General features: G+C 47.6%; 1 protein-coding gene and 1 non-coding gene across 2 annotated transcripts in view; one reads left to right on the top strand and one right to left on the bottom strand.

Moving 5' to 3' along the window:
- Nucleotides 1-1,308: 1,308 nt before the first annotated feature.
- JPH2 (junctophilin 2) overlaps nt 1,309-27,020 on the top strand; it is a 77,916-nt gene continuing 52,204 nt past the window's right edge. The window contains exons 1-2 of the mRNA XM_010829231.1: nt 1,309-2,252; nt 26,878-27,015. Coding sequence (XP_010827533.1) covers nt 1,874-2,252; nt 26,878-27,015 — 517 coding nt within the window. The 5' untranslated portion in view covers nt 1,309-1,873. The remainder of the gene's footprint in view (nt 2,253-26,877; nt 27,016-27,020) is intronic.
- Nucleotides 13,026-13,098, bottom strand: TRNAG-CCC. Its single transcript has one exon. It is a non-coding gene; the product is annotated as a tRNA-Gly (tRNA).

A 27,020-nucleotide genomic window follows, 5' to 3' on the forward strand; every position in this document is an offset into this window, starting at 1 on the left:
TCACACACACAGACACACATACGCACAGCTTCCTGTGCTTGCTGGCTCCTCTCTTTCACAGAATTACTGTGCTCCTATTAACCCTGGGTTCAGCTGGGATTTCCATTTTTAAAAAATAAAACCCTAAATCTGTTATTTATTTATTAGTTTTGGCTGCACTGGGTCTTTGTCACTGCTTGAGGGCTTTCCCCTAGTTGCGGTGAACGGGCTTCTCATTGCGGTGGCTTCTCTTGTTGCGGACCGTGGGCTCTAGGCGCTCAGGCCCAGTAGCTGTGGTGCATGGGCTTAGTTGCTCCAGGGCATGTGGGATCTTCCAGAACCAGGGATCAAACCTGTGTCTCCTGCGCTGGCAGGCGGATTCTTAACCACTGGACCACCAGGGAAATCTGAAATTTCCATCCCTAGGTCTTGGCCACTGTCTCTCATCATGGAGATTTATTTGTCCCTTTTCCTGGAGTTCGGTGGGAACCTGAGGGCTGGTCAGTCCCTTTGCTGTTGACCTTGCCCTAGGAGCTTTCTGAAATCTGGCCTCCCAGGCTCTCAGGAGAGCACAGCAAGAGAGAGCTTGGAAAGAGAATTAAAAAAAAACAAAAACATGATCGTTGAGTATTTCTAAGACGATCTCCTGGCGATACAACCAGTCCTGCTGTGTCTTGGAACTAGAGAGCAGAGAGTGGGCTCCTCGCCCTTGAGAAGAGAGAAACAGAGTGATCCAGATGATGCTTCTTGAACCGGGCTCTTCCCAGGGGTTTTCCCAGGGTGCGGGGGCAGGGCGGGAATTGGGTTGTGTCAGACTTAGATTCACTTTATCTAACCCCACTCTGTTTGCAGAACTTCACCTTTCTTCCCGAGTTCCCTCCTCCGCTTTCAAAAGCATATGTGACCCCATGCCCGTTCCTTTCTCTTTAGGTCACCAGATTCCTTTATGGGGTTGGCAGCGATGCTCTGATAGCCCCGGGTCCTGTCGGGGCATGTGAGTGGCGCTGGGGCTGAGGTTCGCCAGCTTCTACACTCAGGGGGATTTGAATGTGTTTCAGGACTGGGTCTTCCTCTCCCCTCCCTGCTGGACACTCAAGGGACCGGGAAGGTGGAAGGGAGCTCTTCTTTACCGAAGAGAAGAAAAGCCGCCCGATCCGCCCTCCAGGGCTACCCACACTTGGTTTCAGCTTCCCTTCCTCATCCCTCCAGCCACTCCCCGAGTCTGAAGCGCCAGCCCAGTTTGAAACACCCCTCCCGCTTTGAAGGAGGCTGGGCCGGGCCGGGGGTTATTTTGGGAGCAGCCTCTGAGATCCAATGGCCTTGTTAGGGCAACACTGACCTTTCCATCCCAGGAGGAGGGTAGGATTGGAGGGGGGCGGGACAGGGCGCGGAATCACAGCCCGGCACACCCAGGGGGGTGGAGGAGAAGGGGGCCAGCCGGCTGCCGGGAATTCAGCCTCTGGGCTGGGGGCTGTCACAGAGGAAAAGTTCTCCTTTTTGAAGACAGACTGGGGACCCCTCCACCCCACCCTTCCCATTGCACTTCTTAAAGAGATCACAGCACTTTTTCCTTTGACTCCATGGGAGCCAGGTTGGGGACACTCCGTGGAGACTTCAAACCTTTCCTTTCCACTTCCTCCTCGGCTGGCAGCCTTCCTCTGGCCGACTGAGTGGGGGCCTCCCAGGCATGGCACTGACCGCCCGACCCAGTGCTGACTTGGCTCCTGGGTTCCTGCAGCCTCGGGTGGCATCTCGCTTCCCTCCTCCCGGGGCGCGGTGAGTCAGGGGGGCGCCCAGCCCTGAGCTGCTTGGAGAGAGTTGCTGGCACCCCCTCTCCCCATCACCTTCTCCCCCAAAGCTGGAGAACGGTGAGGAGGTCCGGGGCTACGATGAGATGAGCGGGGGTCGCTTTGACTTTGATGATGGCGGGGCATACTGTGGGGGCTGGGAGGGGGGCAAGGCCCACGGGCACGGCCTGTGCACGGGCCCCAAGGGCCAGGGGGAATACTCGGGCTCCTGGAACTTTGGCTTTGAAGTGGCGGGTGTCTACACCTGGCCCAGCGGAAACACCTTCGAGGGATACTGGAGCCAGGGCAAACGGCATGGGCTGGGCATAGAGACCAAGGGACGCTGGCTCTACAAGGGCGAGTGGACACACGGCTTCAAGGGCCGCTACGGGACCCGGCAGAGCAGCAGCAGCGGTGCCAAGTATGAGGGCACTTGGAACAACGGCCTGCAGGACGGCTATGGCACTGAGACCTACGCGGATGGAGGTGAGCCCGGCCTGCAGCCTGCAGACCTGGGGAGGGGCCAGATGGGGTGAGGAAGGTGGCGCAGAGTGGGGCAGGAGGAGCCAGGATATGATTTGCTGTGTGGCATTGGGCAAGCAGCTCCACCTCTCTCTGCATCCATTTCATTGACAGGAAAAGTGAGGCTAATAACGGAGCTGTCGAGAAAATTGGCAGACATGCTTGGTACAAGGCCTGCCATAGAAACACACATTCAAGACACATTCAGTAAGACACCACTGCGACTGTGGCAGGCTGGGTGTACAAAGAGCTCTGGAATATGCTCCAGAAGAACTGGTGTCTAATGTCAATTTTGCTATGAAAATTATTTTCAGCCAGTAGATCATGAAGTGTTCGTTCATTCATTCATCAATCCACCCCCGCACCCACTCATGCATTTACCCATCCATCCATCCACCCACTCAGCCATCCATCCACTCATCCATCCATCCATTCACTCATCCATTCATCCATCTATCCATCCATCTACTCATCCATCCATCCATCTATCCACCCAAGCATACTTTTGTTCAGTGAATATTTCTGTAGTACCACATTCACCAGGCATTGTAAAAAGGGTTAGCGGTAGAGAGAAGTAGGGTAGAGTCCATGGGTTCAAAGATATGCTTGCAGACAAACACTTATATGCAAGTACTCATAGTGTGCCGTGGCAGTAAAGGGAAGTTAGGTCTGAGGAGGTCATTGGAGGCTTTAGAGGAGGTGACATCGGAACTGCATCTTGATGGGAAGATTGTGTTTGTGAGGCTTGTAGACAGTGGTCTCAGGTATAGGACAAGCTCCTGACTGGGTTACCTACTGCTGGCTATCTGGTGAGGGCTCAACCTCCAATGTACCTGGATGTTAATAGGTTGTTAACAGAGTTTTCGTGGCACAATGGCTGGCTGGAATTGGACTAAATCTGGCTTCACATTTCCTAATTTGGTGACCTTGAGCTGTTTGCGGAACCTCTGCAATTCAGTGCGATTCAGGTGTTTATACTGGTCACTGCACAGAGCACTGGGGGTGAGCAGAGAGCAAACCTCACATGTTCCAGTTACCAAGTGGAGATGGTCCCCGCAGGCTTGCTGGGCATCAATGAGCCAGGCAAAGTGGTGCAAATATGCATGTGCAGAAAGTTCCTCCCCTTCCCTACCCTATTCCTCCTCCCCACACAGTGTGTGTTTGTGTGTGGGGAGCATGGATATGAGTCACAGGGGCAAGCAATATTTCTGGGAAACTACAGGCTGATGTCCCAGTATGTCTAAAATAGGGAAAACCCATTCATTCCTTCATAGAGTACCAATGATGCGTCAGGCGCCCTCCCGCAGCAAGTCCCAGGGTCCGAGGCAGTGAGCAAGCAAAGTCCTCAGGAAGCTCCCTGTCTAGTGAAGAAAACAGAAATAAACAGGAAAACAAACACAGATGCAATTTCCAAAAGTGACCTGTGTTACGGAAAAACTAGCAGAGAGGGAAGAGCGTAATTTTTTTTTTTTGGAGGGCGGGTGTCTGAGTACTAAGGTAGGGAGGACGGGAGAAGGAAGGAAAACCCCAGGCAGAGGGAATGAGATTGAAGAGGCTCTGAGGCGGGACTGGGCTTGGCACGTACGAGGAACAGCAAGAACGCCGGGGCAGTGGGAGAGGCGTGAATGAGGGGCACAGGCTGGGCTGCCGGGGCTGCTGCTGGAGATGTGGGCGGGCCAGGGCACGAAGGTTTGCAGGGCCCTGGGTTTTAGCCTAGGTGTGTCCAGGAGCCCTCCAGGCTAGGTCATCGGGAGGTCTGCCCCTCTGGTTTGTCAGAAGCCCATATTCTCCTCTCGAAAGAGACAGCCCCACATCCAGGGGGTCTGGAAACCTCAGAGATCCTCTCCCCCAAGCACAACCCTCCAAAATTAGACGTGGCCACTGCTTCGGAAAATCTCTTTAATCAACCTGTCATCAGTTTTCCCAGGGGTTGTTAAGGACCTGCCCTTTGCCCCATCCTGGGTAGCACTGAGGGGAATGTGGACAAATAAGATCCTGGGATTAGGGACGGCTGGGAGCCGGGCAGCCTTGGATCACCACCCTGCCCCTATCGTATTCTCTTGTCTCTTGGAGCTTCAGTTTCCTCATCCCTAAGATGGATTTATGCTAACCTCTCCTAAGCTTTCTCATGGGATGAATGTGCAGTTGCCATTATTACTATTAACTATCACTAATTCATCCAGTAAATATTTATTGAGTGATTATTAGGAAGCCAGCACTGGGTGGGCGGTGGCGGGGGATGGGGAGAGTGTAGAACTGAACAGGATGGGAGAGGTCACCCCGCCTTCCAGGGAATGTAACAAAAAATTGTGTTGGGTGCCAAGCAGGGACATGCTGGGGGCTAAGCGAGCAAGAAGCGGGTGGCTAATGAGACTGAGGCACTCAGGGAGGCCTTCTGGAGGAGGTGACAAGTGGGGCTCTGAAGTACAAAGTCAGCCAGGTGACAGCGGTGAGGACGCTTGCTCCGGGTGGTGAGAACACTGTACAAAGACTGAAGTCCGAAGCTTGCTGTCCAGCGGAGATCAAGCTGAGATTTGTGTCTCATTCTCAGTTTTGAGAAGCATTGATCCAAGTGATAACACGTCTGCTTTCCTCCATTCCCTGGCTTACCTTGCGGTCTGGTGTTACAGGTGTCTGCCTGCTCCAAACCAAAGAGTAGCTTTCCAAACTGGAGCTGTCCACCCATTTGGCCAAATCAACTTAGTGGGTCATGACCTGCATTTTAAAAGAAAGGAAAGTATAGAACAGAACAGAATAGAAAATATCAGAGTGTTTCATAGAGAATGAGATTAAAGTATTGATTCCTGAAATGTTTGTTCAGTTGGAGATTATATATCTATATTTTGTGTATCGAAACATCTGTTTATGTGTATATCATGATTCAAATGTATTTTTTGTTGCAGATCACAGTCAAAAAATAGGAATATTACTTTTGTAAAGTGACTTGACCTGACATCTTCATGGCTGCCCCAGTCATTCCTAAACGCACAGACCTTCCCTCTGCCCCTCTGCTTGTTGCTTTGGCTGGAAGTTCCAATTCTCTGGTAGGAAGGGGAAGGTAGTCCAGGCAGAGGAGTCTTCCAAATCCTGCCCTAAGCCTCCTGGCACCCCTCCCCCATCTATAGCCCCACATTCCTCCCCTGGCCATATATAGCAAAGCTAAAAATAGCTGCTGACTTAAAGCCCAAAGCCAGCACACCCAGCCCTTAAGTAGTAATCCACAGCTGCATGGCTGCCTGGCGGTTCCCACCCGAGACCCACAGACTCTAGGACTTGCAGGGCCACTAGTGATCTTGGTTTTCCTCTGATCTTGACCTGGGCCTGAGCCTAGGATTCCAAGGCCCACGAATGGCCTGAAACTGCAGGACTCTGTGTGTGGACTCTCTGTGTTTTTCTGGGAAATATTTCCTGCAAGAGCCATCAGATTCTACAAGTAATCTGGTGCTCAAATAAATTCCAGGACCATGGATCTAATTCAATAATCCCCTCCCCAAAATGTGCAGCAGGAAAAACAAGCCCAAGGTTGACTTTTTTTTCCTCCTAAAGCTAATAATAGTTAACATTTTTGGAGTATGAACAATGTGCTTGGTCCTCATCTGGGCACATGGCAAGCATTGTGTTACTTAAACTTTCACTATAACCCTTACAGGGAAGTATTATTATTATTACCCCTATTTTATAGACAAGGACACTGAGATCGACAGTCCTCTAACTGATAAGAGGCCGAGATGGAATTTGATCATCATAAGTGACAATTAAATATTTTATACTGTAAATCAGCATTTTAACAAATGATAAACAACTACACAAAATAATCAAGACTGGCTACATAGTTTAGGGACACGGTGCACAACAAAAATGCGGGGCCCCTTTTTCAAAATTAAGAATTTCAAGATGGTGACATCAGAGCCTTAAACCAAGGTCAGGGCCCTTCTGAGCTCAGAGTCTTGTGTGAGTGTACAGGTTGAATGCCCATGAAGTTGGCCTTATTAAGACCAAGTAGCAACAACTGTCTTCTCCACTATTTGTTGAATCTTTACCAGTTTTTATTTTTTGGCTCCATTGGGTCTTAGTTGTGGCACTCGGACTTAGTTGCCCCAAGGCTTGTGGGTTCTTAGTTCCCCAACCAGGGATAGAACCTGTGTCTCCTGCATTGGGAGGTGGATTCGTAACCACTGGACCACCAGGGAAGTCCCGAATCTCTATTAGTTTTTACCAGACTCCGTGACAGTAGTAATAACCATCTCTACCATTTATGGAGTCTTTACTAGTCTTTATCAGACTATGTGCTAAGAATCATACATGTCTTATATTATTGAGGCTTCTTAATTCTCTCTTCTACTACACTGCTGCTAAGTCGCTTCAGTTGTGTCCGACTCGGTGCGACCCCATAGACGGCAGCCCACCAGGCTCCCCCGTCCCTGGGATTCTCCAGGCAACAACACTGGAGTGGGTTGCCATTTCCTTCTCCAATGCAGGAAAGTGAAGAGTGAAAGTGAAGTCACTCAGTCATGTCTGACTTTTAGTGACCCCATGGGCTGCAGCCCACCAGGCTCCTCCATCCATGAGATTTTCCAGGCAAGAGTACTGGAGTGGGGTGCCATTGCCTTCTCAGTGGCTTTCAAATTTTTATAATTATAACCCACTTTAACATATGTATTTTCTATTATAATTCAATGCATACATATAAAAATGTAAAACTGAAACAAGTCATTATGAAGTAATATTTCTCTCCCTGTATGTTATACTTGCTATTTTCTTGTATGTGATCTTATTGATAGAATTGGGCTTCCCTGGTGGCTCAGCTGGTAAAGAATCCACCTGCAATGTGGGAGACCTGGGTTTGATCCCTGGGTTGGGAAGATCCCCTGGAGAAGAGAAAGGGTACCCACTTCAGTAATTCTGGCCTAGAGAATTCCATGGACTGGATAGTCCATGGGATCACAAAGAGGCATCATGACTGAGCGACTTTCAATTGATAGAAATGTTATTTTCTCTTTTTGAGAGAATTAAATGATGCATTGTTATACATTAAATACTTAGAACAGAATTAGGCCTGTGGTTAGTGCTTTGATTATTACATGCTGAAGTGATGATATTTTTATGTGTAAGTATGACAACTGGGTCAAAAAGGGAACCTTCTATGCTCTGGGTACAGATTTCTTTGTTTTTCCCAATGCTGACGGCTTCAGCTCATTTTAGCCTAAGTGAACATGGGAGCTAAATGAACTTTCCAAGCTAGAGCCCTAAGCAGCTCAGCTGGTAAAGAATCCGATGCAATGCAGGAGACCTGGCTTCAATCTCTGGGTGGAGAAGATCCTCTGGAGGAGGGCATGGTAACCCACTCCAGTAGTCCTGCCTGGAGAATCCCCATGGACAGAGGAGCCTGGTGGGTTACAGTCCATGGGGTCGCAAAGAGTCAGACACGGCTGAATGACTAAGCACAGCACAGAGCCCTGAGTAATATCTGCTGTCACATGACCTGGGTCTGTGACATGTGTTCCTTGAAGAAACTTAACTTTCATATTTCTTTCTATATTCGCTCCCCAAAGGAATATCATTTTTATTGATCTAGGTGTCTATCTTTGTGCCGATATCATGATAGCATGGTTACTGGAACTTTAAAATAAGTTTTTATTTATTTTTGTTGTAAATTTTTTTTTGGGTATAGTTGATTTACAAAGTTGTGTTAGTTTCAGGCATACAGCAAAGTGAATCTGTTATACACCCACTCTCTTCTAGATTCTCTTCCCACGCAGGCATAGAGTATTGAGCAGAGTTCCCTGTGCGATGCAGTAGGCCTCTCTTAGTTATCTGTTTTGTATTCAGTAGTGCACATGTGTCAATCCCAATCTCCCATAAAACGAGTTTTCCAATCAGAGTAAATCCTCCGACTTCTCTTGTTCAAGACTTTTCGGGTTATTCTAGATTATTTCCATTTCTGCGTACATTATAAAATCAGCTTGTCAATTTCTACCAAAAAGGCCTGATGGAAATTTGATTAAAAACACATTTGATGGATCGTGAGGAAGTATATTCAGCACAACGTCACAAGAACCAAAGGCAATTTGTAAAGAAGTGATTATGTTAACTTTTCACTAGAGAATTTGAGAGACTCATCCATACAGATCTGTGCAAACTGTTGATCTTGTTGCTTTTTTTAAAAAACTATTTAATTATTATTTTTGGCTATGCTGGGTCTTCGTTGCTGCGCATAGGCTTTCTCTAGTTGTGGCGAGTGGGGGCTACTCTTTGTTGCAGTGCCTGGATTCTCAGGGCTTCTCATTGTGGTGCCTTCTCTTGTTGCGAAGCACGGGCTCTAGACGTGCGGGCTTCAGTAGCTGCAGCTCGTGAGCTCTAAAGCATTGGCTCCGTAGTTGTGGCACCCGGGCTTAGTTACTCCAAGGCAGCTGGGATCTTCCTGGACCAGGGATCAAACCCATGTTCCCTGCATTGGCAGACAGACTGATAACCACTGGATCACCAGGGAAGTCTTTTGTTGCTTTTAAATTCTTTTTTTCTATTTTTTGGATCCTAGTTAGTTTTCTGACAATTGGATGCATTGTTCATACTGATGCATTCATTACATTCCTTTTATTCTGTCAGTTCAGTTCAGTTTATTCCCTCAGTCGTGTCTGAGTCTTTGCGACCCCATGGACTGCAGCACGCCAGGCCTCCCTGTCCATCACCAACTCCTGGAGTTTACTCAAACTCATGTCCATTGAGTCAGTGATGCCATCCAACCATCTCATCCTCTGTCGTCCCCTTCTCCTCCTGCCCTCAATCTTTCCCAGCATCAGGGTCTTTTCAAATGAGTCAGCTCTTCGAATCAGGTGGCCAAAGTATTGGAGTTTCAGCTTCAACATCAGTCCTTCCAATGAACACCCAGGACTGATCTCTTTTAGGATGGACTGGTTGGATCTCCTTGCAGTCCAAGGGACTCTCAAGAGTGATTATGAGTAAAATAGTTAGAGAAAAATGCATTTGATTTTTACATCAATTTGGAGGGAGTGGACATCTAAACAGCAGTGAGCCTTCCAATCCATGGACATGGTATATATCCTTTCTTACTTACGTCTTCTTTAATTTCACTCAACAATGTTTTAGCATTTTCAGTGTCTTGCACTTTTTTAAAAAGTAAAATTAATAAGTATTTTATTTCTTATGATATTATAAATGGCATTTAAAATTTCCTTTTTCCTATTGTTCATTGCTAGGTTATAGACATAAAATTATTTTTGTACATTAGCCTTCCGTCCTTTTACATTACTAAATTAATTTCTTAGTTTTGGTGGGATTTTTTGGGGTTTTTTCCTTCAGATTTAAAAGGAACGTCTTTTAGTTTAAAAATTCTTGATCGCTGTTAAAGCTTAAGTGTAGAAGACCTAAGAGAATCTGATGGGACTAAAGGCATGTGTTACTTAAGCACTTGGGGCTTCAAGTGGCCAGATCTGAGTCCAAGTCCAGGTGGAGCCACCTCTTCATTTTACACACGTGGGCATATCGTGTGGCCTCTTTTATCTTCCATTTCCTTTTTTTCCACCAAGGCTGTCAAAATCTCCCTCAAAATATGACTGAAACAATGAAACGAGATAATCCATGAAAAGGGCTTAGCGTGATGCCTGGCTCAGAGGAAGGGCTGAAACGTACACCTTCTTTTCCGAGTTTCCTTCGCAGACCAAAGGGCGAACTAATTCAGGATGGTCTGAACCACAGCTGCCTCTGGGGAAAATATCAAAACCCAGCTTTTGACTTTGGAGCACTTAAGCAGCCAAGCCTTTGACTTGCTTAGCTCTGCGCTGGGTCCTGCCAGTGCAGGTGGAAGCCACGTCAGATGGATTCCACTGCGAATGTAGAATCAGCATAATTGAACCTCATCTTGAAAATCTCACATCCCAGTTCACAGCCAGGGGTCAGCGTGACAGGCAGCTGGGCTACTGTGATGGCAGCTTCTTGGCATTTATCTGGGCCCCCAGGGGAGCAGAGCGGACCCTGAGTAAGACAGGGAAGTGGACGTCATTAGTCCTCCTCTCTGCAGCTTTGTTCTCTCGGATGCATGTGTCCAGCTGGCCAAATCTCCCCAGACGTGCCCCTGTCCAAGGCCAGGCCCTTGGCATTCATCGAGCTGGCATGTTTCCAGTGCCTGCTAATTCCGTGTCCCCAGCAGCTGTTCCCTGGACCAGCCCTGGCTGCCACACCTTTGTGAGGAATGTCCAGTCTCATTTTCTAAGGGCCCTGGTTGAGGGCAGAGTGTGGGGTGAGGGAGACAGGCTTGCTTCCTGCCCTAGACCTAGTTCTCTCCTATCCTTTCCCAAGCTGGAGCCACAGAGTAGGTGGGTTAAGTCTGGTCACGACTGATTCCCCTACTCACTCCTGCATAGCTGGGAGTCTAATGGCCCAGACCTGCCTGGCAGAATCCATAGGGCGACCCAGGGACAGTAGGAACTCCAGAAGCCCCTCTCCCCTGGCAAGGAGTGAGCACCTCGTGCCTGGAAGCATTCAAGCATATGATGTGCTGCTGACCACTGTTTGAACTGTGTGGAGTGGGGGCCACCCCAAGGCCTGACGGTGGCCCACAGCTCTGTGTTTCAAGCAGCATATTTCTCTTTCTTTTATTTGTAATACAACTTGAATCCTTTATGTATATCATCTTAACAAAGTGATCAAACTTCACATTGCTGATGACAGGACAACCTGGCAACAGGGCCCCTTGGTGAGATGTACAGAGAAGGCTGTCACTTCCCCTGTGTAATATTCTTGTGGGGCAAGTGTGGAGAGAGGGCTGTTCATGCAGAGCCTAGGAGGCCGTGGTAAGAATCTGGCTTTGATCCTGAGAATAATGGGGGCTATAAAAGTGACATGGTTTGGGATGGACAGGTACACTCTGGTATATTTAAAATGGATAACCAGTAAGGTCTCACTGTATAGCAGAGAGAACTCTGCTTAGTGTTATGTGGCAGCCTGGATGGGAGAAGAGTTTGGGGTAGAAGGGATACATGTACATGTATGGCCAAGTCCTTCTGCTGTCCACTGAAAACTATCAGAACATGGTTAATTGGTTATACTCCAATATAATATAAAAAGTTAAAAAAATTTTTTTAAGTAATATGAGGGAATTTCCTGGTGGTCTAAAGGTTAGGACTCTGATTCCACTGCAGGGGGCACTGATTCCATCTCTGATCAGGGAACTAAGATTCCTGCATGCCTCATGACCAAAAAAAAAAAAACAAAAATGACTTGCTCTGCTTTTGTTTAAAGGGATTGCTTTGTGTTGGGAGACTGGGGGAGGAGACGGTGCAGAAAGGTAGAAGAATGGAGATCGATTAGAATCATTTATTGCAATGATACAGTTCAGATGCCATGATGCTTTGGACCAGCCTCTTGGGGCAGCAGAGGTGGGGAAAAGTGGTTGAACTCTGTGTCAACCACAGAGTTTGAAGGTGGAGCTGATAGATTGGCCTCATGGGTTGCAGAGAGGGTGTGTGGAGAGAAAGAGGAGTCAGGGAAGGTTTCAAGGCCTGAGCTGCAAAGGATGGCATTGCCCTGAGCTGAGATGGGATGAGGATTCAAAGAGGTAAGGTCAGGAGCTCAGTGTTGGATACTGAGGGTGAGGAATGCCTGTTACACAAGCCACGTGGATGTAAGGGTTGTGTGCAGGCCTGCACACAGACAGGGGCCTTGGAGCGACCAGTGGGGCGTCTGAACCCAGACCCTCTCCCCTTGATCCCTTTGCGTCCCCCACCCTCAATTATTCCTGGCTTCCTAGGCCTTCAGCATGGCCGAACTGACCCAGGACCTGGCAAAGTTGCTTTCCTCCAGGCTCCAGGATTGTCAGCATCCAGGCGGTGTCACTTGATTAATCCCCTGACTCCTGTGCAAGCTAGGAGAGCAGCCTCTATGTGTGGGGGTGGTGGAACCCTGCAGGTTACCGGGACCTGTTATATACACCCACTGCAAACCAATCCTGATCCCAGGAGCTGGTCGCCCATGCTCTCAGTCCCTCCACTTTGGGTCCCCTGGTGGTAATCTTGGAAAGTGGAAGACAGCGGAGCTTTGATGGGAGGGAGCATTTGGAGGCCATGGGAAGAGACACTGGTGCCACCTTGCAGGCGAGCCAAAGAGCAAGGCCTTGAGATGGTTACAGCAAAAACGGAATGTTGTCTATACAGTCACCCAAAGGGACTGTTCAGTGAATCCATGAGACCATGCCAGGAAGGACTAAAACCATTAAAAAGACAGAGTTCCAGTGGTTAAGACTCCATGCTTCCACTGCAAGGGGTGTGGGTTGGATCCCTGGTCCAGGGAACATAATCCCACATGCCAAGTGGTATAACCCTCTGAAAAAAATAGAAGTGAAACTATACTTCAATAAAAACTTTTTTTTTTTTGAGAGAGGGGAGGAAAAAAGAGACAGATTCACCTATATTCATACAGAAAGGAATCTAAAGCATTTTAATCAAACAAGAGCAACTGGACGAATATTTATTGAGTGCCTACTGTGTGGGGGGCAGTGTTCTCATTGAGAGGGAGAGTGGTAGCGTGGGGAACAGCTAATCTTTTAGTCTGCTTGTGCTATGCATAGGCTTGTAAATAAGCAGAAGAAATCCTGGAAGGACCAAAATTGTTAACAGTGATTACTCCTGGGGAGACAGTACAGAGAATTTTTTTTAATAATTAAAGAATATGTATTTATCTATTTGGCTGTGCCAAGTCTTAGTTGCAGCATTTGAGATCTAGTTCCCTGACCAGGAATCGAACCTGGGCCCTCTACATTGGGAGTGCAGAGTCTTAGCCACTGGACCACCGGGAAAGTCCCAGTACAAAATGTTTTAGTTTAAATACTCCTCAATTGTTTGAATTTTATGCAGTCAACCTGTGCAACTTTGTGATATTTTCAGAAGTGCCTTCCCTTCAACAGATGAACAACACTTATGCTAAGAAGCCTTCAGGTATGAAAAGACTTTGGGAGCTCTAAGCAGAGCCCCCCAGAATCTAGGCTCAGATCCTAGATAGTTTCCCTTTGTTCCACCCCACTCTGGGGTAGGCTGCTCTTCAAGGCAAGGCAGGAGTGAAAGGGCAAGCCAGGCAGGTGATCTGTTCTTTAGTTCCAGCTGAGCCACTGCCTGGCTGTGTGACCTTGGGCAGGTCCCTCTACCTATCTGTGCCTGAATTTCCTCTCCTGCATAATGAGGGGCTGAACCACACTTACTCCTAGAGGTAAGTCAATTTCTCTTATGTGCAACATCAGCTACTTGACTGTGGCTTCTTGGAGACGCGGTGAAGGGAGACAGCATGGCCATGTTAGGAGTCAGCGTCATGATAGATTAGCAGTGTCTGCTGTGGACACAGGATGGATGGGAAATAGGTAGCCGACATGATAGGTGACTTGTTGCCTTGGACTAGATGCTCTTCAAGCTGTGCCCTTCTTGGAACTGAAATAACGTCACTTACCCCTGCACTGAGGTCATCTATGACCACATGGTGCATGTGCAGATAGCAGGAACATGCAGTTAGTATTGGCTACAGGGCTGCCACTAGCTCCTACTGATGCATGACAGCCCATTGTTAAGTTTTCAGGAATGTTGCAAACTGGCTGTTTAACTGTTGGTAGCTTGATTGGCCATGGGAGGAATATTTAGATGACAGAAATTGGTTAACACTGTGAATGAGGGTAGGGCTTCCCAGGTGGCGCTAGCGGTAAAGAAACTGCCTGCCTGTGCAGGAGATGTAAAAGATGCAGGTTCGATCCCTGGGTTGGGAAGATGGAGCCTGCTGGGCTACAGTCCATAGCGTTGCAAAGAGTTGGACATGACTAAAGTGACTTGGCATGCATGCACACACATGAATCAAAGTTGTTTTTCCAAGGAGCTGTTTTACCAGCATGCTATGAACACTGCACTAATTAATATGAAATGCCCTTGTCTCCTTCTCACCCAGATTTAGGTGACCAACCCTCCTGATCTGCCTGGGAACTGTCCTGTCCTGGCTTTAGTACTGAAAGTAGTAAAGTTTCTTGGGAAACTCCTCGATCTCGGGCAAATGGGGAAGACTGGTCACCCTGCAATCTTTTCCTAAGAAGTGAAGGGAGCCAACATCTGTTGAGAGTCTGAGGTCTCTGCTAGATAACTCATACTTTACTCACAGCAACCCTGAAAAGAAGCTGGCTCTGCCCTTGCTGGGTGGAGATACATTCAAAAAGAACTTGTCCAAGGCCAAGTACTCATGCACTCAATTGACAGTATCTGCTGAATGCCTAGGGCAGAAGGCGATGGCACCCCACCCCAGTACTCTTGCCTGGAAAATCCCATGGACGGAGGAGCCTGGTGCGCTGCAGTCCATGGGGTTGCTAGGAGTCGGACATGACTGAGCGATTTCACTTTCACTTTTCACTTTGATGCATTGGAGAAGGAAATGGCAACCCACTCCAGTATTCTTGCCTGGAGAATCCCAGGGACAGGGGAGCCTGGTGGGCTGCCGTGTATGGGGTCACACAGAGTTGTACACTACTGACGTGACTTAGCAGCAGCAGCAGCAGCTGAATGCCTTCTATGGGCCAGTCATCACACTGAGGGTTGGAGATGCTGTGATGAGCAAGGCAGTCTTGGTCCCTGCCCTCAGAGCATACATTCTAACAGTAGAGACCAGCATCAGACAGTTATTTAATTACAACATGGTATTTGTAATTTGAAGGATAAGTTAGAAGGGTTTATGAGCTGATGATGGGTGAACCTAATCTGGTTGGGTAATCAGAGAAGGCTTCCTGGAGGAAGTGATATCAGCCTTGATGCTAAGATCTGAAGGATGGGTGACCGGAGGACTACACTTTTGTGCCAGGCAAAAGGAATATTGAGGACTTCCCTGGTGGTCCAGCGGTCAAGAATCCACCTGGCAATGCAGGGGACACGGGTTTGACTCCTGGTCTGAGAAGATTCCACATGCCCTGGGGCAGCTAAGCCCAAGAGCCAAAACTACCAGGGCCCACACTCTAGAGCCTGCATGCTACAACTGCTAAAGCCCATGTGCCTAGAGCCCCTGCTCCACCACCAGAGAAGCCATTGCAATGAGAAGCCTGCGCACCGCAACTAGAGAGTAGCGGCCCCCGTCACAGCTAGAGAAAGCCCACACAACAGCAAAAATAAATACTGTTTTTATAATAAAAGGAATATTGAGTGTAAAGTCTTGGAGGTGGGAGCAGAGCATTTGTGTTCGAGAAAAGTGGGAGCACAGAGACTCAGAGGAAGAATGGCGTATATAAGACAAGGGTTGGCAGGACCCAGGCCATGAGGGTTTCCTGGGTCACAACGAGGAGTTTGAATTTCATTCTTACAGGGGAGGCTGTGGGACACCATCAGACATCCCTCAGGACCAGGGTCCTCATTCCCCTATTTGCCGGGAGTGTGGGCTGCTGATGGCTCATAGCTGGGCACTGCCTTCTGACAAAAGGAGGCACCGCCCTCTGGGGTTAACCCATAGTTAATGAGCTGATGCTCGAGTACAAAGCCTCCTTGTTTCAATTTCAAACTACTCTGAAGGTCATACCAGCTCCAGTGACCCCATGGGATCTGTTCAGCTTCTTCCACTTATGGAAACCTGCTTCCTCCCTTACAGGTGTTTGTCCTGAGAGTCCCCCTCCCGCCAAAATCATCCACATGCAGTCTCAGCCTCAGAATCTGTTTCCTAGGGGACAATCCTTCCTCAAGGCACTGGGAAGCCATCAAAAACCAGGTTTTATGTGATCAGATCGGCATCTTAGAAGGGAGAGGACTCTGGTGGCAGTGAAGGGTGGATTGAAGTGGGTATCCCGGGAGGCAGAGACTAGGGAAGATGCTATTGTCTCTCCAGGAGAACTGGTGCAGCCGGACTAGGTGGATGGGATGGAGATGAAGAGAAGGGTGTTTTGGGGTATTAAAGAGAGATTCAGAGTCAGGTTTGTTTCTGAAGCCCAAGCAATTTCCATTATTCTTTGCTGCTCCTAGAGATGCCTCAGGCTTGCTTGACTTGCTCTTGCTGGAACACAGGGTCCACGGTCATTACCAAGGTGGGTTAGACCTAAGCTGGGATGGGTCCCCTCTACTCAAGAGCATCTATGTGGGTGTCCATGGTGTGGGCATGTGTGTTCACCATAATGTGCATACCTGGTTTGCCTGGTCTGATTTGGGGGTGCTTGGACAAGAGCTATGACCATTGGACTTCCTGGTCCTCACTCCCCTACCTGTCATGTATACGCATGCCAAGTTGCTTTAGTCGCGTCCGACTCTTTGCAACCCTAGGGGCTGTAGACCCCCAGGCTCCTCTGTCCATGGGATTTCCCAGGCAAAAATACTGGAGTGGGTTGCCATTTCCTACTCCAGGGGATCTTCGCGACCCAGGGATTGAACCCACATCTCTTATGTCTCCTGCATTGGCAGGCAGGTTCTTTATCACTCACGCCACCTGGGAAGCCCCAAGAGTTGTCTTCCTTTGAGCCTTGAGAAGAACTTGGTGTGTGTGTGCCAAGTTGCTTCAGTCATGTCTGACCCATCTGAATCTGTTGATGAGCCTTTCACCGTCCTGCCCAAAGATCTTGAGCTAACTCCTAAATAGAGGACCTGGGGAAAAGGATCAGGGAACACTGTTGGACAAAACAGACAAGATATTGACAAGATAGCAGCTCTTAGTGGTATGAAGTGATGAGTGTTTGGAGGAAGGAGGTGGCCTGGGTAGTTTTCTGAAGCAGGTGGCTTTGAAAATGGGCTTTAGTGGATTTGGAAGACAAAACTGAGAAAGTGAGCTGGGACCGGGTCATGCAGACACACTGGACTGTCAGTTGAGGACTTTCATGGACAGTGGGTACCCCCAGAGAGGAGCCTGTCCTGATTCCTTCCTCTCCATCTCTCGTCAGTCCGTTAGGGACACTGATATTTGGATCTCAGACAGTTTCCTAGAAATAGGCAGGTGTCACTGGCCAGAGGGAATGGTTTTCTCAGTGTCTAGTCTGTATTTGGCAGAGAAGGCAATGGCACCCCACTCCAGTACTCTTGCCTGGAAAATCCCATGGACAGAGGATCCTGGTGGGCTGCAGTCCATGGGGTCGCACAGAGTCGGACACGACTGAAGCGACTTAGCAGCAGCAGCAGCAGCAGCAGTCTGTATTTGGAGGCAGAATTCATGGTCTGATCCACATATCTCTTCTCTGTCTCAAAGTGGACTCTGTGTCTTCTAGACTCCCCGAGGGTTTCTCTCTCTCTCTTTTTTTTAATCACACTTTTATTTTCTTTATATACTTTAAAAATTTTTATTTTTTATTGAAGGATAATTGCTTTACATCCTTGTGGGTTTCTGAATAGTTGTACTTCTTTAGGGCTGAGATTTGGGTGAAGGCTTCTGAACCTTTAACCTGTAAAGGGTGTTCTCAGGTTCTTAGAGGTGCCGAGGAGGCACTGGTCTGGTTACTCAGCTGTGATCTCCAACAACTGCCACACTAGTATGATCATGAGCAAGTCATTTACATTTTTTATTTCAATTTTCCCAGCTGTAAAATTAGAATGATTAGACCTGTATCTCTTAGGATATTTTTTTCTGTCTGTAAGTAACAGAAAGCGCTAACTTCCAAATGACCTAAAACTAACACTTCCCAATAGAAATATAATGTGGGCTCCAAATGTAATTTAAAATTTTCTAGTAGCCACATTTTAAAATGTGAAATCAATTTTAATCACATATTTTTTAAAAATTGGTGGAAAATTGCTTTACAATTACACATCTTCTATTTAACTTGTTATCCCCAAAAGTATCATTTCTACATGTAATCAATATATAGTTATTAGTGAGATAGTTTACATTTTTTTCTGTACTAAATATTTTCAATCCAGTGCTCAATAACCACATGCAGCTAGTAGCTACCATTATTGGGCAGCACAGATCTTTTTTAATAAGAATATTTCTAATTGCACATAACAACACTCCAGATGTAGGGAAGTCTCAGGATCAGTTAATTTGAAGGTGCAATAGCACCAGCAAGAACCCAGACTCCTGCTATCTTTTTGCTCTGCCATCCACAGAGTGTGGGTTTTGCTCTCAGCTAGTTACCCTCTGGCCACTGCTCCAGGAGTCATGTCCACATTCAACAACATCCAGCAGAAAAAGAGGGTATGTTTCTCCCCATGTATCTCTTTATAAGAGCTATGAAACCTCTCTTGTCTCCCTTGCCCCACCCCACTAGCCAACTTACCCTCAAGTCTCAAGGTCAGATTTCATCACACGCTCACATCTAATCCAATCACTGGCAAGCTGGATAGACTTTAATGCTTGACTTAGAGCAATCAGGATTTGCCCCTGGATTGAGAATCTTTCTCAGAGACACATGGGAGGAATAGTGAAGAATTAAGAAAAATTCTTGAAGAATAATTCTGGGGACTTCCCTGGTGGTCCAGTTGCTAAGACTCTGCATTCCCAATGCAGGGGGCCCAGTTTGATCCCTGGTCAGGGCACTGGATCCCACATGTCCCAATTAAGACCCAGAGACCCAAGCACTGCCATATATATATACATATATATATATAATAATATATTTAAAATAGTTTATATAAAATATATAAAATAATTCTTCTGGCATAGTCTCACAGTCAGAAAAACTCATTTCATTTAACCTCCTCAAATTGTCTTGACTTCAGAATTTTTTTTCATGAAAAACTATTAACACCAGTTTTGAGAAACACATTTTTTGAGAGCCTGCCTTAATAGATCATTAGGTTGTATAGCTGGGAGAATCTTCTAGGCTATATATCTCTAGTTTGGCCTCTTGTGGTCTGAACAGAATGACCTGCACCTACCACATTGGGAAAATTCCAGCGGACCAGGTAGAAGACAGAGTCCCCAGTGACTCAGGTCAGAAGCATCCTTTACTTGAGAAAGAAAAACAAAAGTGCAGTGTTGCCCTAAATAAACTCATCCAAACCTTGGATTCACACCCTATGGGAAAGTCACACATCAGGGTACTGGCATACAATTCTCCTTGTCTTAGTTTCAGTTACCCATCTGGTATCTTCTTTCCTGAGATGGACCCATCTCTTGGTCACAGCAGATGTACTCACACTGATGTTTAAAATCGAAGTAGAAGCCCTCTAATCTGATGTCATTGATGCCAAATGCAACTTGGTTAACTGAATGTTAGTGAGAGCAGAGAAAGATTTTTAAATGATTTATAAACCTTAAGGGGAGAAGGCAATGGCACCCCACTCCAGTACTCTTGCCTGTAAAATCCCACGGATAGAGGAGCCTGGTGGGCTGCCGTCTATGGGGTCGCACAGAATCGGACACGACTGAAGGGACTTAGCAGCATAAACCTTAAGATATTCATTTTTTATTTATTTTCTCAGTGCACTGTGTGGCCATCGGATTTCAGTTCTCCGACCAGGGATCGAACCCATATACCCTACATTGGAAGCTCAAAGTCTTAACAATTGTACTGCCAGGGGAAGTCTCTTGTGATATTTATTTTAATTTATATCACATTTAGGTATGTGCTGTTGATTCTGTGACCCCATGGACTGTGATCCCCCTCCAGAGGATGTTGCCAACCCAGGGATCCAACCCAGGTCTCCCGCATTGCAGGCAGATTCTTCACCATCTGAGCCATGAGGGAAGCCTGAGAATACTGGAGTAGGTAGCCTATCCCTTCTGCAGGGATCTTCCTGACCTAGGACTTGAACCAGGGTCTCCTGCACTGCAGGCAGATTCTGCACCAGCTGAGCTACCGGGGAAGCCCTGTCACATTAGGTACAACGTGTAGATATTCAGTGGAGTTTCTCATTGTCTGCCTTCCGTTCCTGTAACATATCATTTACAATTTCTGGTTTCTGTTGGTTTCTTTAAAATGGAGCAAGAAATTAAGTTTAATTTATAAATTAAAAATTTATATTTTTTTCCCATTCTTTTATAGTTAGCCCATTCATGGCAAGTTTGAGAGCGATTTTTAAGGAACTCTCTCCCTTATGAACATCCAAAAACATTCATCTTGTTTTTGGAGAAGTTAGACTCTCTCTCTGTATACTCATAGTACACTGGTTTAGAGAACAAATGTTAACAAATAACAATATTTCAATAATGAGTCCGGGGCTTCCCTATTGGTGGTTAAGAAGCTACTTTGCAATGCAGGGGATGTGGTTTCGATTCCTGCGCTGGGAAGATTCCACATGCCTTGGGGCAGCTAAGCCCGGGGACCGCAACTACTGAAGCCTACACACCCAGAGCCTGTGTTCCGCAGTAAGAGAAGCCACCTCAGTGAGAAGCCCACCCACTACAGCTAAAGAGTAGCCCTTGCTCACCACAGCTAGAGAAAGCCTGCACACAACAACAAAGATCCGGCGTAGCCAAAGATAATTAAAACAAACAAATAATGCTTACAATAGAAGTGAATACATTTAGGAACAGTTAAATAGACAACTCCACATGTAGGAACAGGGGCATGGATCTGCTAGAGATCAAGCTGCCAATGGGTGCATCAGGGTGCTAAGGGCCTCAGTTAGCAGGCTTTACAACAGAGGGACAGAGCATGCTGGCTGAGGTCAGTGGAGAACGTTGACAGAATGCATATTACAATCATCTGATATGCTTTCTAGTATCCAAGTCAATTAAGCCATAAACTCTGGCCCCGGAGGGGTGGATCTTATACTATAGATATGGTTTCCAGAAACTCCTCCATTCTGTGTGTAGGGGGCCAAGTCTCACTGATGAACAGATCCCCCAAATGCTCTTCCTCCCAAGGACAGACGCTCTGAGGCCTCCCTGATTCAGGAGTGTCCCCAAACCAGCAAAAGCTGGGCATCCCAGGACACAAGCCCGCTTTCTTACAAGCACGCAGACCTAGGGAGAAAACCAGAGCTGGTCTCATTCTCTCCCTCTAAGTTCTCTCTGTCCTTCCTGGCTCCTCTTCATCTTCCCAGTTAATCCTTTCTGGGCCAGCTTTTCTGAGCAAAGACTTTGACCTGCCAAAAAGCTAGCCTTTATTGAGCACTTGCTGTGTGCTAGCTGCCTCACATAGAGTTCACTTAATCTTTGGTCAACCAACCCTCCCCATTCCACTGCCAACCAAGAACTGGATGGTCATCTCTCTGGATCACACTGCTGGGGCAGCCTAACGTTTATTCCTGTGCTGCTGCTGCTAAGTCGCTTCAGTTGTGTCTGACTCTGTGCGACCCCATAGACGGCAGCCCACCAGGCTCCCCCGTCCCTGGGATTCTCCAGGCAAGAACACTGGAGTGGGTTGCCATTTCCTTCTCCAATGCATGAAAGTGAAAAGTGAAAGTGAAGTCGCTCAGTCGTGTCCGACTCTTAGTGACCCCATGGACTGCAGCCTACCAGGCTCCTCCGTCCATGCGACTTTCCAGGCAAGAGTACTGGAGTGGGGTGCCATTAAATCCAATCTATCACTGGCACTAGACTCCAAGCCCCTTGAGGGCAGGGACCACATCTACTTATTTGCACTGCATCCCCAGCACCTAGGCCAGTTCGTTGCCAACACTTGATTCAAAGGAATGAGTGAAAAGCCACAGGAAGGAGGTATCATTACCTCTATGTTATAGTTATAGACATAACTGAGACTTAACTGGCTTCAATAACTTATGCATGTTTTAGAACTACCCAGTGTCAAGAGTTATGATTAAAACTCAGGTTATTCTTTTTACTATAATTTTATGTATTTATTTAGTTTTGGCTGGGCTGGGTCTTCGCTGCTGTGCAGGCTTTTCTCTAGTTTTAGAGAGTAGGGGCTACTCTCTAGCTGCAGTTCTCAGGCTTCTCGTTGCAGTGGCTTCTCTTGTTGCTGAGCACGGGCTCTGGGTCACGTGGGCTTCAGTAGTTGTGGTGAGCAGGCTCTAGAGCACAGGCTCAGTAGTTGTGGCACATGGGCTTAGTTGCCCCGTGGTCTGTGGGATCTTCCTTGATCAGGGATCGAACCCGTGTCTCCTGCACTGGTAGGCAGAGTCTTTCCCAACCCAGGTTATTCTATACTAAACCTGAACAAGGATTGCAAGGAAAAGGCACTATTTCGGTTTTATTAAACTGAGGAGTCTGGTCTGTATATTAGGATGGCATTTACTGTGGTTATAGCCTTCCTCAGTTTTTTACAAATATCCCAGTAACTCCCAGAATTAGTCGTGAATATTCTCGGCAGCCACTGCCAGTCCCAACTGAGAATTTACTATACGCTGAGTTGTGAGGGAAAAGACAAGATACAGTTCCTGACCATGAAAGAACAGTAAGGTTCATTCAGGAGATGCTCCCAGGTTCCCCAGATGTTCACTCAGGGCTTCCTTATGCCTGGGTACTGTGTAGATGATGAGATCATGGCAAATAAGCAAGATAGGATCCCATCCCTTCTTGGAAGCCACAGTCTGGTAGGAAAGGCTTAAGGTGAATAAACGATGATAAACATTGTTGGCTGTGACTGCACACAATGCCCAGAAGTACTGACATCATGTGGCAGTATCTGGTGGGGGGTGGGGGAGGGCTCAAGAAATCATCCTAGGTGAAGTCAGATTTAAGCTGAAGCTTGAAATGTCACTAGAAGTTGACTAAGGGAGGAGAGAGGAGAAGAGCACACCAAGAAAAAGAGGGGAGGCATGTGCCAAGGCCCTGAGGTAGGAAGGCGAGTATTCCTGGAGAGCCATTCAGGATGAATCCGGAGAGGTGGGCAGGGGCAGCCCATGTCAGGCCTTGCAGGCTGCTGAGAATCTTGGTCCTTACCCTGCAGGCAAGCCCTGTTATGTCTACAAGTTCAAGTGAGGGGCCATCCCAAAGGGTATGAGGAAGCACTTCCTTACACAGAAGGCCCTTCTCAGCCAGATGGCTATGGGTGGGTTCCCCTCTCCCTCTTTGGATGCATTCTTCCTGTCCCCAGAGAGAACTGTCCTGTCTTAGAGAGAGTCAGGCAGGGAATGATCCCAGCACTTGGCTCTTCCCCTTCCCAGGGCCCTGTCACTCCCAACCTCCCCTGGGTGTCTGCGCTTCTTGTCACTTGCTTGTAAGTTTCCTAATATAGCCTGGCCGTTTCCTCCCCAACTGGAGGCCAAGAGACACTCTCCTGTTGCAATCTCAGTTTTTCTTAGGCTTAAAGGGGCCCCGTTAGCCCATCTCATGCCAAATTTAAGCTAAAGGTAGATTGGTTGATTTGATTTCACAAGCTATTCAATCCAGAGATTAGCTTTTTTCTTTCCTCCAGTTTACTATCTTCTCTGTCCTGTTCTTGTCTCATTGTCTGTCCACAATGTCCTGTCTCTTGTCCACTTCTCTGTCTCATTTTTTTTCTTTTTTCTTCTGAGACTTTTGGAAGGAGCACAGTCAGATATGGATGTGAGTTGTGACACTCTGCATTTATTAACTGTGTCATGTTGGGTGAGTCTTATGGGAGCCATTATAAACATCTCTCTGGTCATTTTTGCAGATCCATTTTCAGCTGGCTAGAGCACAAAGAAGAGAAAATAGTTATAAAATTCATGCTACTCTCTCATTCCTTCAACAAATATCTATTGAATATTGTTATTCAACAATATTTATTGAATAATATTATTATTTTAGGTACTAAGGATACAACAGTGAACAAAAAAGAATGGAAATCCTGCATTTATGGAACTTATATTCTACTAGGGAGATGTGCCGTGTATGTGTGTGTGTGTGCGTGTGTGTGTGTGTGTGCTCAGTCATGTCCAACTCTCTGCAACCCCATGTAGCCTGCCAGACTCCTGTCCATGGGATTTTTCAGGCAAGAATACTGGAGTGGGTTGCCATTTCCTTCTCCAGGGAATATTCCTGACCCAGGAATCAAACTCCCATCTCCTGTGTCAGCAGGTGGATTCTTTACCACTGAGCCACCAAGGAAACCCAGGGAAGATAGTCAAAAAACAAAAGAAAAAGCAAAATATATGTAATATTAGATATGCTATGAAGGAACAAAAAGCAAAGAAGGAAGGGGAAAGAAATTTGGGTGGGTGTTAGCATTTTACTTATTTTTACAAATATTTATTTAGTTAGTTGCATTGGGTCTTGATTGCAGCACGTGGATCTTTGTTGCGTCATGCAGGATCTTTTGTTTTGGCGAAGGGACTCTCTAGTTGTGGTCGCGGGCTTTGTTGCTCTGCGGCATGTGGGATTTTAGTTCCCCGACCAGGACTCGAACCTGTGTCCCCTGCATTGCAAGGTGGATTCTTAACCACTGGACCACCAGTGAAGTCCCAGGCAGATTGTAATTTTAAATAGGGTGGTCAGGTAAGCCTCAGTGAGCAAACACTTCAAGGACATTGGGAGGGAAAAGAGTTCCAAGCAGAGGGAACAGCCAGTGCAAAGGTCTGAATGCGAGCATGCCTGTTGGGTTGACCTTAGGGGTCCCTTAGCAGCCATCCTGGAGAAGGCAATGGCAACCCACTCCAGTACTCTTGCCTGGAAAATCCCATGGACAGAGGAGCCTGGTAGGCTGCAGTCCATGGGGTCGAGAAGAGTCAGACACGACTGAAGCAACTTAGCAGCTGCAGCAGCCATTCTGGGTATTTGTTGGGAAGCCATTTGGTTGTTTGGTTAACCAGGGCTGCATATCAGCTTGTGTTTAAAACACAGGCTCTGAATTGCCCCCTCACTTCAGCGAACATGCTGTGTCAGGCACTGTTCTGTACTCCAGGCACAAAGATGGAGGCAGAGAAATGGCTTTCAGGGGTGCTGCTGCGGGGAGGAAGATCCAGAAGGCAGAACAGGTGTTGGGGAGCTGGGAGGGGAGGTGACAAGTTGGAGATGCTGTGTCACATCTGGGGGCACCTGTCTTCAAGGTGGTGCTGCAGAGGGGAAGAGGTTGGGGATATAGTCAGGATAACCAGCAGGAGATAGGTGGCAGTTATAAAAGTACCAGATGATGCAATCCCCCAGGGAGGACAGGGGAGGGCGGGGGAGGTCTTAGATGGAGGGAGGTCTTGGATGGAGCCCCAGGGAGCACAGCCTCTTAGGATGGGGGTGGAATATGAAGTTATTTTGTAGCTTTGTATCAGCTTGTTCATGCAGCTAGGTGACCACACACACTAGCACAACTTTGCAGAATCACAAAATCACACTCGTATCTTTTCCTTCATAGTTCATCAGCAATATTAACTCATTTAAACCTCCAACAACCCTATGAGGTTAGAGGCAACTGTTAATCTGTTCTAACGGGTGAGACAGCTGAGACACAGAGAGGTTAAGTCACTTGCCCAAAGTTACACAGCTAGCAAGGGCCAAGGCAGGATTCAGACCCAGCAGCCTGGCTCCGGAGTCTGTGCTTCTAACCACTACTCTCTTCCGCCCCTCTATGCATGTCACAGTCACGTGCACAGATTCTAGTTCCCAGGAGCTCATGTGTTCATACTCATGGACACGCAAGGCCTTCTTGCTAATAGCTCCCTGTACATGCCACTATCCTGCGTACATGTAGTGTCAATGGTCTCAGTTTCATTAATGCACCCAACCTCACACCCTCACTCAGCATCGGGTGTCTCAATCTCAGATTACGTTGCACTTCAGCACTCAGATGGCCTTGCGTACTCAGACCTCACACATACCCGTAATGTCACCTCTGCTAGGCACTCACGCCATGTGTACACACGGCATCAGACACACATGAGCCTATACAGTCAAAAGACACTGATATTCATGCCCCCAACCGTCTTCTCTACACATGGCCTTGCACAAATACACACTTGCCCATGCCCTCCAACATTCATACCACCATGAAAACACCGCCTTAGCCATTCATGACCTTGGACCTTCACTTCACCTTGAACAGCAGGATAACCATGCACAAACATTTAACCTTACATACAGAGCCTTGCCTGCTCACAAGTTTGCACTTTTTGATCCTCTAAGTCTTGCACCTTTACAACTTTACTTGTCCTTGCACACTGAAGACCGCAGATGCTCTCATAACCTTACATACATCTCATGATGACCCGTTGGTGTGATCTCGGTCACCCCCTGTGCACACACTGCCTTGCACACTCATGCTTCCACATGCTCCCCTACCTTGCACACTCACACAAATGCAATTTTCACACTACCTCACAAACTCACTGTCTTACCCACTCTCCCTCTGGCACTTTTCATTTCTCTTGTGTGATTCCATTTCTACGCACGCTCAGTTAACTTCACACTCACAGAGCCTCACCTGCTCACTCTTCACTTAAAAAGGCTCTCTCAACCTCACTCTGTTTGGCACACTAAAGACCCTAGTGTGTTCCCACCAGCAGAAATATACACACTGTCTGCTCATGTCCTGGCACACTCGTGTAACTCCATGCACTCGAGGGACCTCGCCTGCTGGCACAGCTTCACACACTGATGCCCTGCGCCATTCCACCTCACTCCATCTGGCATGCTCGTGACCTTGACACGTTCCCACCAATGGGACTATTCACACCACTGCATCAACGCCTGGCTTTCAGGCATGTGTTCTCACACACTCAGGCAATCTCAACCCTCGGAGGCCGGCTGGCTCCGGTCACTCCACATCCCCTGCCCCTCGACGGCCTGGCCGTGGCACGGCCGGGCTCCCTGGCAGCCCTGGGAGCCCCACTGACCGTCCTCTCCTCGCCCGCAGGGACGTACCAAGGCCAGTTCACCAACGGCATGCGCCACGGCTACGGCGTGCGCCAGAGCGTGCCCTACGGCATGGCCGTGGTGGTGCGCTCGCCGCTGCGCACGTCGCTCTCGTCCCTGCGCAGCGAGCACAGCAACGGCACG

Source organism: Bison bison, unplaced genomic scaffold (assembly GCF_000754665.1).
Source record: "Bison bison bison isolate TAMUID 2011002044 unplaced genomic scaffold, Bison_UMD1.0 scf7180017864500, whole genome shotgun sequence".
Classification (NCBI taxonomy): Eukaryota; Metazoa; Chordata; class Mammalia; order Artiodactyla; family Bovidae; genus Bison; species Bison bison.